The following is a 17,941-nucleotide window of genomic DNA, read 5'->3' as shown; positions in this document are numbered from 1 at the left end:
AACATTTCAACTTAATATACGCTCGGACTAATGTGTTTGATAAATACCAAATACAATAATGATTGGAATTCACTACCGTCTAGGAGTAGGATTGTTATTGGTCCCCTGCTACCCTGTAGTCTAATCCAGCCTACAGTACTTTTGGCACCCAGTGAGCACATTAATTTCCAATATAAAGAATTCAAATGAATGGATCTGAACACATCGACACTGGCGTTGTGAAGAAACTTCGTCAGATGTGTCACCTCACTACAATCAAGATCAAGGTTATTTGGTATTGCGTTTTGTGCTTTAGTATACGGTTGTGGTTTATGTAACGAGGTTTATTAAATATCTCTGAATACTCTTCAAATTAAAGGCGTTTATAATGTAAACATTTTTTAATCAGATTTTCCCATGCCTTCATGATTTCAAATGTCAGGCGATCATAATGACGAACTTCCCCCTTTACTTCTAGAAAAAGAAGTTGCTGACTTCCTGAAGTCCTCATGGAGGGGAGATCAGGTAACACGTCCCTTAAACACGTTGTTCTGCTTTAGACTTAGTCATTCTAAAAAGGCGTCCAGGTTTTTTTTTTACTGATGGTTAGCCTGGTCCAGGCTAACCATCATTAAAAAAAAAGCCTGGACGGCATTTTAGAATGACTACTTTAGACTAGGAGTCTAGTCACTAGTATATTACTCTATGTACAGTATGTAGATGTTCATATTTAAAAAAATATAGAAATAAATACTGGTTTATAAGACCTATTGAACACTTTTCATTATCTTTCTGTCGAATATCGAAGTTTCAACATATTAGATAACTTGAATTCAAACAAATAATTTAGCAGAAGTATATAGATAGTTGATTTTTTTTTTAAATCTTTGATCTTAAATGATAAATCTTCAATAATAAGAGATAAATTTTATTCTCATCAGGAGGTTGAAGATGAGGACGGGGTAGGGAGCAAGATTTTTGACCGGCTGTTGAAGTGCCTTGGTACACCACCCACTGTCACGACGTTACGAGTCAACACACTCGCAGCAGATAAACATGTGGTCGCAAAACAGCTAAAATCAGAGCTGGAAAAGGTGCTGCCTTTGTTTATTAAACGTTGTCAATAAGGCTTTAACTATTTGTATTGTGTCAATGAAAATCATAACTGATATGCTGAGACATATACCTTATAGATAAACACTTGATTTAAACTATTTTGAACTGTAACTAGACTGTCCTAAGGCATCTTTTATCAATTTAAAGTCAAGTTTTCAAACAGTCAGTGCCGTGTTTGCTATAACAAATACAGCCTGATTGACTAAGAGCAACCAAGATAGCTTTTAAAATACACCAGTTATAGTTGTGTATGTTAAATTTTGCTTGATGAATTTAAGGTTTTAAATTAAGATGTAATACAACTACTATAACTTATCAAATACTCCAGCTCATGTTGTGTACGTTATATTTGACTTGATAAGTTAATGGTTTGAATAAATTCTTTGTAAAACATATTGTGTGTAAGAAGATTTCTTTAATAGATTCAATAATGATACCTCACATCTAAACATGAATATTAAATTTACATCTGCTTTTTTCAGCAATATAATGATCGAGGTAGCAACCCCCCTCCCATTGTTCTCCACCCCGCACTGAAAGATGTCCTGGTTATACCTAGCAGAGGACCAAACCCACGACCACCGGAGGTATGTTAGGGTTTTAGCCTCTAGTGCTGCACTCAGTCCTTTTTTGGTGGCAGCCTCTGCTCTCATGGAGGGCAGCAAATGCACCCTTCTGCCTTCATAGAATTAAAAGGATGCCATGATTAATATCACATGTTGTAATATAAATAACTTGTTTCATTATTGTTGCAAAATAAGGAAATTTAAACTAATGTGGGTAAAACATTGGTAAAAAATGCTCAATGCAATGTTTCTACACAGGTGGTGAAGGAGGTGATTGTTGACCTGGCATGTGGGATGGCCGTGTTAAGAGGGGCGGACGTCTTTGTGCTGGGCATCATGGGAGCCCCTGGTTGTGAGTACACACTTTATTTATCTCATGTTTCAGTTATATGTAATGTTCATTATGCTTTTCTGTGCATTCACATTGCTACAAAATTACTCTTTTAGCTAAATTATGCTGTCTTGTTTTGTTTTCAAATAATTAAAGAAACAATTATTGTTTTTAAATTTTTACATCACACTGTATTTGTGGTACACACATGTAGGATATTATTTGTTTGCCCCGAGAAGGAAAAGTTGAGTCATTGTTTAAGGGAAAATATAAAACACTGATAACAAGATTGTAATTGTGTATTTAATAGCTGAAAACACACAAATATAAAATGATTGGTGAATGCTTAAAGATTTACTGTAATTAACTATCATCTTATAAGGTAGAAAAATCATTCAGGTGAGAAAAAAACATTGGGAATGCTTTTTGAACAACTTGCTTTTTATCAATATTTTAATTTATTCTCAGACCTTCAAGCCGGCGAGACAGTGGCAGTGTATGCCGATCTAGAGGGTCAGTGCCGGAAGGGCCTGAAGGAGGAGTATCGGGAACGCAAAATCTATGTGGGGTGTGGGGTCATGCAGCTTAGCAGGGACCAGATGTTTTGTTCAGCTCAGGTTAAACTCAGGTAAGACTGTGTTATGGTATGATTGTGTATTAGTTAAATGTTTCCTGTATTAAGTCTGAGCTCTGATTGCATATTAGTGACATGTTTCCTGTATTAAGTCTGAGCTCTGATTGCGTATTAGTGACATGTTTCCTGTATTAAGTCTGAGCTCTGATTGCACATTAGTGACATGTTTTCTGTATTAAGTCTGAGCTATATTTATTGAAAAACAAACTATTGCAAATCTTAGTAAACAAAAAAATAATCATCATTCATTTTTAAATTATTTTTGAAAAATTAATTTATATTATCCGTCAAGGTTGCTTGGTATTCACATCCAGGCATTCTGATGTATAAAATAAGTATGGTCTGAAAGAATTTAATCAATATTAATTTTGATGTGACATAGCTGTCAAGGTTCGAATGCACATCAGAGTGGGATGGGATCTCCATTGAATAGATGACAGTTTTCAGATATTGGTTTAAAGCTGCACTCTCACAGATTGAAAGTTTTGACAATTTATTCATTTTTTGTCTTGGAACGAGCCAATTTTTGCAAAAATCCATGGAAACCAGGTATATAAGACTGCTGACAAAAAATTAGATCGCATATTTTTATATTCTAGTTCAAAAATTGATGTTTTATGCATTTTCTTAAACCATTAGTAACGGTTTAAGCCATTAAACATTAATTTTCAAACGGAAATATGAAAATTTACAATCTGATCTTTTTTCAGCAATCTTTTATCATTGGTTTGCAGATATTTATGCAAAAATTTGCTCTTTCTAAGACAAAAAATAAAAAAAAGTTGTATTTTTAAAATGTCTGAATTTTAAAATGTCCAAATTTTTTCACACTTTTTTGCGATTTCATACCAATTTTTAAGCCATTGTTTGTAACTGAAATCGGTCCAGCAAGATCAAATCAGTCAAGCCCTGCTTATTGCAATATTTATGACATATTTAAATATCTTGGTTTTCTGCCCCAGGGGTGTTGGAATCAAGATGACCCAACCTCTGTATGAGGCTCCATCCCTGGATGACGTCTTGCCAGAACTGTTGTTTGCCCAAAACTTGCCGTCTATCGTGTGCTGCATGGTGCTCGACCCTCAACCCGGGGAAACTGTTATTGACATGTGTGCCTCGCCTGGCGGTAAAACCAACCATATAGCTACACTTATGAACAACGAGGTACGACCTTATGTTATTTTAATAAGAAATGATGAGGATTTCATGGTTAGCACGTTTAATTTCTTGCACACCAGGGGCTTTTTTCTCTAAATATCTAATTAAGCATGACAGGTTTAAGTAACATATTTTATTTAGTCAAATAAATTGCTTAAACTTAAACTAAACTGTAGTTTATCATGATAATCTTTAGAGAAAAAAGATTCTGTCAAAGTCTAAAAAATACACACTTTATACTTCAACAAAAATATTGAGCTTAATTTAATAAGCTTAAACATAATATATTTTACGATAATGTCCGATAGTGTGGTCTTGTGTTGTGGGGAAAACCGGAGTACCCAGAGAAAACCCACTGGTCTGGCTTGGTGACCGCTAACCAAACTCACATACTCCCAGGCTGGGAATCAAACCTGGGTCATCTTGGTAAGAAGCCAGTGTGTTAACCACAGGGCTAACAAGACAACCTAAATTAATTCCGTTTTAAAGGACTCTAATTTTTACATTTTTTTAAAATTTGGTTAGGCTAAAAAATCTAATGGATGACAGTTATAAATTTTGATTTTCGAATATAACTTTCATAAAAGAAGATCACAGGAGGACAGTGTTACCTACCAGTTGACAATTTCATTATCACTCCATCAACCATCTTATATTTATGTTAGTTATTATCTAGCTATTAAGCTTAAGTGGTTTGTTTCATGTTTAATTTGGTAATTTAGAGAAAAAAATTGTCTTTTTTTATTATGTTGGCATCTATCTATTCATTGTTGCATTTCATTAAATGCCAATGAAAACGTAAGCTGACACGTTAATAGCTTATAAAGTAGAACTACTTTTGTTGTTGTTGGATTTTTCCTTTTAATTCATTAAGAAAGACTTGACTCTTGAGTAAAGTTGCATACTCAGTGTTATAAATTGTGGTGTGTTTAATGAGAATAGAGACATAGAGCTTAAGAAAAAGGAAAATATATCTGCTTTCATGTATTCCTTATCTTATGCTTTTTCGATAAGAAAGTATTTTTAATACCATATTACAAATGAGAACGTGTATGGATTGATTCCTGGCAAAGATACTATCAAACAAATAGTCGTTGACATTAGTTTGAATGTCAAGAAATATAGATATCATGTTAAAAGGGTGATAATTTGTGTCCATCTCAAATAACCCCTTCCAATTCATTGACTTAAAGAAGCCAATCTCTAATATCTGTTGTTTTTTTTCCCCTTAAGTTTAATTGTTTCAGTTTTTTACTTCATTGTTTAATGATCTGGGGCCGTATTCAATAAGCAGCTTAGATTGATCTTAAATTAAAGATTAGAAACTAAGTGTTTTGATTGGCCTGTATATTTAGCTGACCAATAGGCTGATTGGAATCACTGAGGTATGTTTAAGGATAAGGAGAAGATCAATATTGAAAACCGACCCGGGTCCTAAGTTTAAAATGTAGCAGTAATTAATTTAAACCATTTTGCTATGATATATAATAATGCCATCACAAGTTTTAAACCCCAGGCCTCAATATCTCCATACCTCGAGTCCCTTAAAACAGGATTAAGCTAAGCTCACTATTTTTGGTTTTCAATAAATTGCACAATATTTACTTCTTTGTTTCAATACTTTAGTTAGGAAAACTCTTAATAATCACGATAAACCATTTTTCATTTATCAAAATTCAATTTAAGTATGTATTTTGGCTAATTGAAATAAGCTACTTAAGCCTGTAAAGCTTAAGAACTTTTGAGAAATGGGGGGAGGAAATAAAGAAAAAAAGAATTTGCAGTTGAATGAATCTACATCACCCAGGTTCACATCAAATTAAAATAGGGCATAAACTAATATTTGTGTCCTTTTACTATTTTTGATTGATTTTAATTTCAAGGGTAGAGTTGTAGCGTTGGACAAGACGGCTATGAAGGTGGAAAAGGTTACAAACAACCTTGCCCGCTGGAACCTCACCTGTGTAGACGCATACACATTCGACTCCACAAAGTGTTCAGATGAAAATGCAGGTAGGGGACATTTTTTATGTATATCCAGGGTTGTAGTTTTCAAAAGAGAGTATTTTTACACAAAATAATCAAAAGACTTGACCAAGGTCACGAAGAATTTGACAAGGAAGAGGTCAAGGTCAGCTGAATTTTTCTAAAAACAGTTTCCAATTAATATCTTAGTAGAACTTGATGTGGAACTTTGTGTGTTATTTAGGTTATGGTCAGTAGGTTAGTAGATGGCTCTTTAATTTTGAACGAGCGGTAGCATGTTGACCAAATGTCAAGGTCATTTGAAAAAATGATTACTGATCAATATCTTAAACTTTTGTACAGTCTTGAAACTTTGTGTGTACATTGGTCATGGTAAGTCGATGACCCCTATTTATATTGGTGTTAACAGGTCAAGGGTCAATGTCATGATAATCTTAACAAGAAAAATCAATAACCAATTAATACCATCATTATCAGTTGATGGCCCCTTTTAATGTCAATGTCAAAGGTCAAGGTTTTTTAGTGAAATTTACATCAAATTTGGTATTAAATTAGTTTTGTCAATAATGGACAAAACATCCAATTCATGGAATTCTAGTGTAGTTTACATAAGGTATCTCATAAACATTTAAAACCGTATGTTGCATTGCATCAGATTTGAATGCTGATGTACCCATTAGCCTGTACTTAAGTTATAAAATATTAATGGAAGATTTGAGGAATATCAACATGCAACAGAAGTGGGTGTTATCTTGTAATGGGCTGTATGAAATATTCATCAACATGAGACCTATATCAGATCTGACCCATCAGCCAGGCCTAGTTTAAGGAATGTTTTGCGTATTAATTCCCTGCTGTGCATCTCCGGTTTAATGCACTGATGTCACAATTTTCAGTGTATTAGCTTATTGGCTCAGGGCCATTTAGGGTTGACACTTTTAGAGAAGATAAGCTCATTTTGTATTTTGTAAAAACATGTGCCAAGTTAATAGACTAAGAACAGACAGGCTTATAAAGTTTTCATGAGTCTTTGCAATGTCTGATATTTCACTGAATATTTAAAGTCAATGTAGAGAAAGGTGAACTAAGAAATGTTGCAAACAGTTATGAAATGTTTCCTAAAATATACTTGTACTCACTAGCAAATGAAATTTGAAATGAAATATTGATTTTATAGCCAGGTCAAATGTTGGATCCTTAAATCATATACTCATTATTATGTTTTATACACCGAAATTTGTGCCTGTCTGATCAAGAATTAACCACCCCAACCCCCATCTGCCAGGCAGTTTTGACCGGGTACTGCAGGACATCCCATGTAGCATCTTTGGACATTGATCCTCCTCACGTAACAGGATGAATTTAATCTCTTAACTCTCATTCATGCTTCAGCTATATCAGGCCGGGCAGCTTTGACAGCGTATTGCTGGAAGTCCAGTGCAGCGCCCATGGACAGTGACCCTCTTCATTTTAACAGTGAATGTAATCTGTTAACTCTCATTTATGCTTTAGATATATCAGGCACTCCACCCTACCCACCAGGCAGCTTTGACCGTGTATTGTTGGACGTCCCCTGCAGTGCTCTCGGACAGCGACCCTCTGCACGTAACAGGATGACCCTCAAATCCCTACAGTCCTACTCAACTTACCAGCGCAGGTTTATAGAAGCTGTAAGTTGATGTCTTACCAATGTGGAAACACCACCTGGAAAATTGCAATAAACCTACCTATTCCCCTTTGGAATTTAATGCTTTCTGGTTGAATTAATAATTCAGTGCTTTCAATGTTTATGTTTATGCTGATGACAACAAATCTTTATCTTTAAATATGTATCTTTAAAAAAATAAGAAATTGCCACAATCCTCAGAGGATTATAAGTGTGCACGAGACTGCAAGCTGTTGGAATAAAATCTTATAAAAATAATCAAATTATAAAAAAATCCTAATCAATTATATTTCTATAATTTTGAACATGTAACAATAAATGAATATTGTGAGGGTTTTATCTTATGTCTTAGTTTGTCCCGGCTCTTTACTATTGCATGGTTTATATTAACCATTGCCATTTTCACAATACAAAAATAAATCATCAAAACAAATATTGCGGCTGCCTATTTTTCAGCTACGATTTTGACATGTCATTTTACATCTTTAATATTAAGGGTTTTCACCAGTTTTTTAAACAAATTTTTCTTGCCTGCGTCCTATCTATTATAGTGTCTTATACACAGTATGATACTGTACTATTCAACCATAATGATGGGTAAATATTGTACAACTACGTTTGACTTGGAGCAAACTTCACACAGTGGTTACTTCCCTTTGATGTTTCATTAATACTCTTCTTTGACCATGTGATGAGGGTCTATGTCATGTGATCACTTTCAACATCTTGAAATATTTCTTATTTGAAATATCATTTGGCTTTTAAGAAATCTAGCATTTTAATATTTTTAAGATTTGCACAAAACAATTATGGCTGGAACACTTTAACAAATGTTGATAAATGCTCTTATATTGTCTCTGAAGTCGATGGTTTTGAAATGCTTTTCAACAAAAGGGTTGAAGGTTATATTTTCCCTCAGTTTATGTAGGGGCTTTCGTGGGTGGGAGTTTTTTTGTAAGTTTTCTAATTATGTCTTCATTACACAGGGTTTTCTATTGAAGAATACAAGGTTTTTCATACTTTAACTCTTTTTATCTATAATTTAGGTATCGAAAAGTAAAATAATTATAATATAAGTGTTTTCAGATGCATTCCTGTGAAGAATAAATATTGTCCTATAACATGGGCTAGTCCCTTTAAATATCTCAAGCCAATTCCAAATTTAAGTCATTTAAAAAAAATTACATAATTATTATATGTATTGTAAAATTGAAAGAAGTGTTTTTTTAAGTGTGTATTTTAAACAAAGTGAATGAAGATGAAGCTTTTCAGAAATTATCAGGTAATTTTATCATAATTATGACCAGTAAGAAACATAAATTGACTGAAGGAAGGAATTAACAGTGTTTTATGAATTACAAACCAGGCCCAAATATCTGGGAGCAGAAATATACTTTTGCCAATTCTCAATGTCAATTTCAACTTAATCTACATAATATTAAAGCAGATTAAATTTATTATATGTTATCCTCTTTTTAAAATGCATTCTCTAATAGAATATAAGATTGTTGCGAGATATTTAAATGATGTCATCAATTATGCATTTACGTTTGAATGAATTGCTCAAGTACAGTTTTTGCAATGCATGAAAGCCTGTTACGGAAATGATATTTCTTGAGATCATTATGAGAAAGGCTTCATGTATCATAAGACACAAGCAGTATTGATTCATGCTGTGCCGTGACAGTGGTCTAAATTAATACAAGCCCGCAAGCCCAGCACTGGTAAAAAATGCCTTCCGAGCTTGCTCAAATTCTGAATTTTATATAGCAGGGCTTGTTAAAAAATTTGATGCTAAACAATATTATAAGAATTCGGGCTTGTTCATCCAAAAGTCTAAATTTGATGACTGCTGTTAAAATGGTAAGGCCACAATTTTTGTTTTCATGTTTAGCATCAGCCCTGATTATGAAAACCTAACTAGCTAACATGAAAATACAAATGAGCCCCCTTGAAAAAAATAAATGGGAGAGTATAGATTTTCAGTGCAAAATGAGTTTATATGATACTTGTATTTAAAGGCCTAGTTTAAGGAATGTTTGGCATGATAAGTAGGGGCCAATTTCCCGTGTATTTGTTTATTGGCTCGGGGCCATTTAGGGTCTATTTCTATAATAAAACTTCAAAAACTGCACAGCAGGATACTCAGATCGAAGATCAGATAAGAGGGATCAAGGCAACACAGATCATTTTTTTTTTTTGGGGGGGGGGGGGTCACTAATAGAAGGCTTAAATTATGCCTTTAAGTGTTTTAAGCATAGGAATCACACAGAATGCATCATTTTCTGATTCAAAAATGTCAAGAATACCAGTAAAAAGTATAAACATAGAAACAAATTAGTGTGGCCTAAAATGAATTTTGAATTGATTGAAAGGCCTGATACATCATAAGTTCATTCTATCTGTGTTGTATAAAATAAATCATTTTAATGGGCTATTATATATAACTACTCTTATTCTTATTCTCAAGCCTTGTAATATTATTTAAATATTATTCAATTAAGTGAACTAAAATAAACTTAGAATGGTAAGATGTTACGTTCATTAGCATGACACTCATGATGTTACCATTCATTGGTTTTTAAAGAGAACTATTAATCATAAGCTTCCTTATTCTTCTTTGTAGGGTGTAAAATTATTGAAGCCCGGAGGCACCCTGGTGTACAGCACATGTACGATCACCATGGAGGAAAATGAGCACCAGGTGGCTTGGATGCTGGATAAATATCCAGACCTACAGTTGGATGAACAGGTAAGGATTTGGTCAAGTAGTAACATTCTAACCAATGTCACTTGCTTGACCACTTTGTCAGGATATATGTACACTGGTATATATAGGGTCACCATGGACGAAAATTAACAGTGGCAGATTGTTGGTCTAGTGGTAGCACAATTGACTGTCAATCCAGGGGCCGCAGGTTCAATTCCCCGCCGCACCACTAAAAAATGAATAATTGTCTTCCTGGAGGGATGTTAAATGGGAGTCCCATGTGACAATGCTATACACTGGTGTACATTAAAGAACCAGGATTGCTCTAACCAGGGTTACATTCTGTTTGTGCACATGGCTCCAAAAACCTTAAATGATGAATCTTATTGAAGCACTTGCCAAATGGGCAGGGTGCCGGTATAAATAAGCTCATTCACTCACACTAATGCACACACACGCACACACACACACACACCCGAAGATTAACACCTGTTACATGCAAGCTGGAAAAATACCTGGACCTTAAGGAATGAGTTTAGATTTATTTCATTGTTTTTGTTGAAATATCATGTTATCGTATTTACACTGCTGCTATTTTCACCCTTATCAACATTGGTTAAATAATACAAGTTATTTAGCATTCATTATGTCAAGTAGAATTTCTATGCCCCAGAGGTGGGCAAATTAAAATTGATGTTGATGCATGCATGCGTCCATGTGTCTGATCTTGTTGCCATCGGGTTGTAACTTTATCATTTTAAAATATCATGGCACAGGTGTTAGACCCACAAGGTGATGCGTTACGTGTAAGATCCATGAGAAGGTGATGTGTTGCGTGTATGACCCATGTCCCCGGTACCTAGAAGGTCAAGGACACACTTACAGGCTGATCAATATGGAATGCTGCATATATGCACAATTGCACATATAAAATAGGCAGTCATGTTCAGGCTTTAACTGTCATGAATAGTGGGATTTTGAAATAAAAAGGCACAGATTTTTGTCAAATAATGATGATGTGTTGCGTGTGAGAAATGTCCCTTTCATCAAAGGTCAAGATCACATCAAATTGGAATTCTGCTTTTTCTTTATTGTAGCAGATATTATTAGATTAGAGGTCAATTGACTATTACTCTGACAAGGGCAAACTGGGCATTTTATATTTCTAATCAGATTTTCAATTTTAAGGCTAATTCAAATTTTCAATATTTTCCTGATATACTATCATAAAGGAAACATTAAATATGTTGAAGTTTGATGTAAGTTAGATGTTAAACTTCAACCATGGCCATAACTAAAAAAACTTTCAGGTTATGCACCTGTCATTATTTTGCCCGCCCGGGGGGGGGGGGGGGGGGGGGGGCGGCGGAATGACCCAGTGGAATTTGACATCTTGAAATGTTTGAAGTCTAAATCCCCACCCTAGAGACAACCATTTTTGTCTAAATCCCCATCCTTGAGCCTGCTTGGTGCATCAAATGCCCCGGGGGTAGATTTTGCCAAATTTGAACCCTCACAGTCAGGCTGACAAAAGAGCAGCAGGCCTCAAAGAAACCTAGGTATAATATCTTGTCATTGCACAAATGTGTTCTGGAAAAAAGATACACCTGATTAGTTTTAAGTTTCTGGGGCCATATTCAATAAACACCTAAGATTAATCTTAAAGATAAGAGTGAAATCTACCTGTTTTGACAGTGTCAGAAATCTATGAATCAGTTCTGTACGCGTTTAAAATTTAAATTAGGTGAGACAGTACCTTTAATATCGAGGTCATTCTGACAATGTCAGTAAACCATGTAATCGCTAAGAATATATCATACATGTTGGATTGGTTCTCCTATGTGTTTGCGAAATATTTGATTTACGTTTTAACAAAGCGGAAATCAATGAAATAGGATTACCAAGTCTACTTTCATTTTTTGATAAATGCTTATTTTTAGAAGTATTCTGCTGTAATCGTTTATATTCTACAGGTATAGTGAACGTTCTTTTGTGGATTTAGTATTATTAATACGACATATCGTGAGTTTCATGTGACGCCTCTCAGACTCGCAAAATAAATGGGTCTAATTCGCGAAAACAGATGACAAACATGAAAACCGCTCGGCCCCATGCATACTATGTCTGGGTATAGGTGAAAACAAATGGAGAATACAATCCCTGTATACCTTTGAATATTGTTCCTATTTCTGGGGCAATCTTCTCGCCCCATCCCACAATTTTCTCGACAGAAAAATTTGATAGATCATCCATCATGCATGCGCTGTCTGCTACTAGAAAAACATGAATAAAAATATCGCCGTCGTCTTTCGACTTTTCGCGGTTACTCCCCTTTTTTATTTTGTGGCGTCGAAATTCCCGATTCCCGGGATGTAAAAACCGGCCAAAGTCTATTTCCCGGGACCCGGATTCAATAAGTTTGTCAAATTCCCGCCTTTCAGGAATGGTGTTCTGTCTAAAGCCCCGTATATGCCCGCCACCCCTCCAGGCGGGCAAAATATTGACAGGTGCATTATTGAAATGAAACTAGGTGAACATGTTGCAAATGATAGTACTGCATGCAAATGAATAGCAAGGGCTTCAATTTTAGCTTAAATGATCATCAAGTTATGTCCCTTTTTCTTTCAAATGAAATACACATCAACAGACAAGCTTTTGTATCTCCTCTGTGGCACTCTAGTTTGGACAAGACTACATACAGATTATAAATGCATAACTATCTGAGCTTTACCTCTATCATAGAGTAGAGATAGAAAGTGTTAAGTTAAGTAAAACCATTCTCATTCATCAGAGGTTTGATCGTGTTAAATCTAATGGTATGCTTACCCATACCATCATCACTCTGGTGAACGAGAATGAGTAAAACATACTAAGATGATAGTTGTAATATTCTTAATTGGTAGAGAAAAGAAATAAATTTGCTTGTCTCCATGCTATAATGCTACAGTATTTGTAACTTATATTAACTGACATATACTCAAATTGATTTTCTATAATTGTAAAACTTATATATATTTATAGCACCCACACCTAGGAGACACGGGGAGGCCTTGTAAGGGCCTCACAGCTACGCAACTCTCCCTCCTACAGCGCTACGACCCCACGAGTGACACGAGCCAATCCAAGTACTTCACGGACAATGATACCATAGGATTCTTTATAGCTAAATTTGTGAAGAAAAAGGAGATGGATTCATGAAATAAAAGTATTCACACTAGCTTTAAATTATTATTGATTTTTGTTGTTGATTTGAAAGGGCCTCGTTCATGCTTTGTAGGGTTGGCTATCGAAAAATAAAATTACGTGAAAATGTGAAAAAAATGCTTGTAACAATTTTTTTAAATCGTCAGGCCCCAATATCACATTAAATACTCGAGTCAAATCTTAATCTTAAATACTCGAGTCAAATCTTAATCTCAGCTCAATTTACCACATGAAAGCATAGTGTGAATAAAATTTTTACATGTTTTTATACTTTTTTTGAAACCATATTATCTTATAAAAATGTGATTATCTTATGGAAGGTGTTGACTGTTTTTGGAAATATTTCAAAGAAATCTAATTCTAAAGCAAAGAATATACTTGAGTAATTCTTAAAAACCAATAAATTGTACTCAAATATATATTTGGCTGTACAATTGTTTTCCTTTGGAATCATGACCAAGGTGTTAACCAGCATATTCTATAATGGAATGGGCTATTAAAAGGTGTAAAAAAACATACATGATTTTTAATAGCTTTTGATGTTAGGTGGAAAAATGAGTTGTAACTGTGACTGCGATGCTGAGATGTGACTTGAGTATTTTCGTGTTATAGGGCCGGGATGTTAAATCAAAGAACAAGTGTAAACTATTTTTAAAAAATGACAGAAAATACTCGATTTAGTCGAAAAGTGTTAATAACACTTTTGAAAATTTAATCACTTTAGCCTAGGTTTCGATTTGCACAATTCTGTTTGAACCAGTTTATGTCAGTTGTCGTTTGGTGTGTTCCAAAATACTTTGCCATCATTAAGTCGCTTGAAGCCTTTTTTCTGCTGATTTTTTTTAAGTTATGTCTGTATAAGTTATAATAAATTAATTTAATTATTTTTATGACTCTTTAAATGTGCTGATACATATTAAACAAATTAAGTGCTTATTCACATACACAATAAACTTTACGCAGTAGACTTTAATACCACAGTATTTAATATCTAAATAATTCAAGTTTAATTTTAACTGCATTGCACAGTTACACTGTATATGTATTTGTAACAGTTACACCTGCTGTAAATGCTAGTGGAAAAAAGAAACTGTGCCTTATATGAAATTTGTATGAATATGCATGAAGCGTTTCGATGATTACATAACGTTTACCCCAACTGTTTGAAACATAAATATAACTATGATACAGGGAGGTATTACATGAAAGTCTGACAATTTACAGAATTAAGTAGTCTTAAAAAAATGCTATTTCTGGGGTTAGTTCAGAACTGGTATAATTTTGCATCCACAGTTTCTTTATTCCCCTAGTATAATATAACATTGCTATGAGCGTGGTTTTAAGACATTTGTATGCTATGGACTAATTGTTATATTGTAAATTTGAGAGAGGTTAAGTAGTAAAGGTGTCCACCCCTCAATCAAGAGGATGTGACCTCAATCCCAATTATGGGTACATTCTCATGTCTTCTTAAAATTGACAACAGTACTGGCTTTTACCCAGGAAACAGAATCTAGACTGATTCTATAAGCTATCACTTTTTGTCACAATCAAATAAAAGATTAGTATACACTTATTCAACTTTAAATTTATAGAATATGCAAGCAAGTAAACATATTTCACTGTTCATATGAAGTGGTTGTAAAAAACAAATTAGCAAGCCCTGGGCTGATAAACGATTTCCTGGCCTGCTCAAATTCTTTATCTCATATAGCAAAGCTATACATCCTTTCAATGAAAATGTAAGTGTTTAAGGATTTAAAATACAAAAAATATTGCAGAAATTTGTTGAATAACAGTGTAAGATCAAAGTTTATTTCACCGAATGATCCCAGACAGCAATATTGTCAAAAACGCAGTGAACATAAAACTCTGTGATCATGAATGATATAATTTTGATTTTGCACCAAATATTTTGTTTCTTTTATGACTATATGTTAAGGGCTATTCCAGTAAAACATATAACCCACAGGGGGAAGGCAATTATTTTCTTAGTTAATCTTTAATTTGCTGAATGGGTAAATTTGCTTCTGTAGGGGGGTGATATAAAAAGTGCCTTATCCCCGGGGGGTTATATGTTTAGGAAAAGCCCTAAAGAAATTTCAACTTAGTTTATTATGAATGAAATTTGGGAAGAAAGTAAGCCCCTCAGATACTGAAATTTGTTTGATATGATTTACGATTCGAAAATGAAGTGAGAAAAATATTTTTGTAACATCATTTGGAAAAATTAACTCTGCATAGTGTATGCTACGTTAACTTTCTTAAATAATATGACAACCAAATTCTGTATCATCAAAACGCATAAAAACATGCAATTCACACAGACATTAATACTTGCAGAAATATATGCACTTTTCCATACAACTCAGCACAAGACACAGTTGTCATGTTCTGCACTTTATCGTCTAATTCCATATATCTTGCCTTTTTTATTTCATCACTTTTTCTACAAGCATGATTACCGGTGTACTAAATTTCATGACTTTTTTGTAATCCTAAATGTCTTTGAGTGTTCATTATTCTGTAATGTTGTCAATTGTTCTATGCAATAAATTGTGTATTTCATTCTCTGTGAATTTGTTTGTATTGTGTTTGTTTTTTTTAAAAGTGATATGTGAACTGGAATTGATTAGATGCTTAAAGCTGCACTCTCACAGATTGTCATTTTTGACATTTTAAAAAAACAAAACATGTCCAAGAATCTGTTGTTTTTGCCATCAAAGCCTTCAATTCAGTCATATAAGATTACTCACAATAGAACAGATCTCAATTTTTTGGTAAAATGTTATCACTTTTAGCCATAAAACATAACTTTTGGAATGTAAATGTGATAAACTGAGATCTGCTCTTTTTTCAGCAGTCTTATAGCACTGGTTTTGATAATGTTTACTCCAAAATTGGCTCAATCACACACAAAAACTTTTTTAGATAAAAACTTGGATAAAGGTGTCAAAACGATAAATTTGTGAGAGTGCAGCTTTAAGTTAAAGTAAGTGTTTATTAATGATTAAGTCTCTATGCCCTGCTCAAATATATGCTCAAGTACCAACTGTGTCTAAAAATAGATCATTTTGATTTAAGCCAAAAATTAAAAATCCTTGTTTTGTTACTTGTATGGGAGAAATTAGGATGATTTCGAATAAGATTTTTGAATTTTTGTGATATTTCATACATTTCTATTTCATATGATTCTTGTTTTTTAAAGATCTTTAACAGTCATTACAATTTAAATGAAGGTGGTTCAGCGTCATGTCATGAAGAATCAAGACATAAGCTTTTAGTTTATGAAACAAGGAAAAACAGTTTAGGATGTATACTTGTATAAATCACAACCAAACCAGTTTTTACTCGTAAAGATAAATTTAGTGTGTGATGCATTTGTCATGTCAAGTTACCTGAGCTTTCATTTATTAACTACTTAGCGTAGCTACACGAGAATTGATGTGAAGGCCCAGCTTGCTAGGGTGGTCGGGTTGGAGGCATGCTCCCCTGTGAATGTCTTGTATGAATGTCTTATATGAATGATGCATTTAGGTGTTTCCACTACATTTTAGAATCATAATTAAAATGAGAAGCGCTGCAATGCAGCGTCTTTTATATGGGCTTTCAGAAATTATTGTCAATTAATTTCTTGTATGAGTTTGGAACCAGTAGCAGCCTTGATTTTAACTTTTATCAACAAGAGACGTTACTGAAAATTACACTAGTTATGTTTCTTATGTTTTTAGTTTCCATCCATTCCAACTAAAATTGTTGGGATGAAACTAATACTAGTAACAGTGACCTTGATCTTTATCCCACCCCTCAGAAACAATCCCAAGCTAGGTTTTTACAAAAGCTACCTACACACTAACTTTTCATCAGTATCCATTAATTCAAATTTAGGTTGCTGGGCGGAAACCATTTTAAGTAACAGTGACCTTGACCTTGACCCCCACCCGTTCAAAAACAATCCTGTGCTAGCTCTTTTCATAAGTTATCTACACACCAACTTTCTTTACTATCCATCAATGCTAGCATAAGTTATTGGGTGAAAACCAATGTTTGATGCCTGCCTGCACACCAATCCTCCCCCCCACCCCCACTGACATCCTCATTTTAATAAGAACCTGGCTTTCTTTGAAAACCTGTTTAAGAAAAGTTTAAAATGCAATTTCTTTCTTAGAAATACCATTTTTGCAGGTCTGGGCTTATTGTACCACCATCCTGCCGAATGACATCCTCATTATAATAACCTGTTTTTTTGTTGAAAATCTGGTCATAAGAAAGTTTAAAATTTCTTTCTTAGAAATACAGTAGAATACAATTTTTGACAATCATTGTTGGCCTTGGCCTATAGTTGCTTCCTGGAGCAACAGAAGTGGTGGATATTGAGGTCGTGCTTGGCATGATTCAAATTTCCTGTTTACATATCTAGCCAGCATAAAAAGCATTCTATATAACTATAATTTGCTTGTTTTCATAAATTATCAACAACAATACGAATAAAGTACTTTCATGCTCTAAAATACATCGTGACATTTAGCTGTGGTAAACTCATTTCAACTGACATATGATATACTTAATATTATTTATCATTCTTTCTAGA

The 17,941-nt window shown here is 34.0% G+C and overlaps 1 protein-coding gene across 1 annotated transcript; it reads left to right on the top strand.

Annotated features, from left to right (window-relative positions):
* Positions 1-365: 365 nt before the first annotated feature.
* LOC128238935 (tRNA (cytosine(72)-C(5))-methyltransferase NSUN6-like) lies at positions 366-15,920 on the top strand. The gene is made up of 10 exons (XM_052955273.1): positions 366-504; positions 921-1,073; positions 1,578-1,682; positions 1,920-2,013; positions 2,461-2,620; positions 3,589-3,790; positions 5,668-5,797; positions 7,283-7,440; positions 10,063-10,188; positions 13,168-15,920. The coding sequence occupies exons 1-10, from the start codon at positions 415-417 to the stop codon at positions 13,342-13,344; spliced, it is 1,395 nt and encodes a 464-aa protein (XP_052811233.1). The 5' UTR covers positions 366-414; the 3' UTR covers positions 13,345-15,920.
* The last annotated feature ends 2,021 nt before the right edge of the window (positions 15,921-17,941 follow it).

Source organism: Mya arenaria, chromosome 1 (assembly GCF_026914265.1).
Source record: "Mya arenaria isolate MELC-2E11 chromosome 1, ASM2691426v1".
Lineage (NCBI taxonomy): Eukaryota > Metazoa > Mollusca > Bivalvia > Myida > Myidae > Mya > Mya arenaria.
This window is presented reverse-complemented; position numbering and strand designations above follow the sequence as displayed.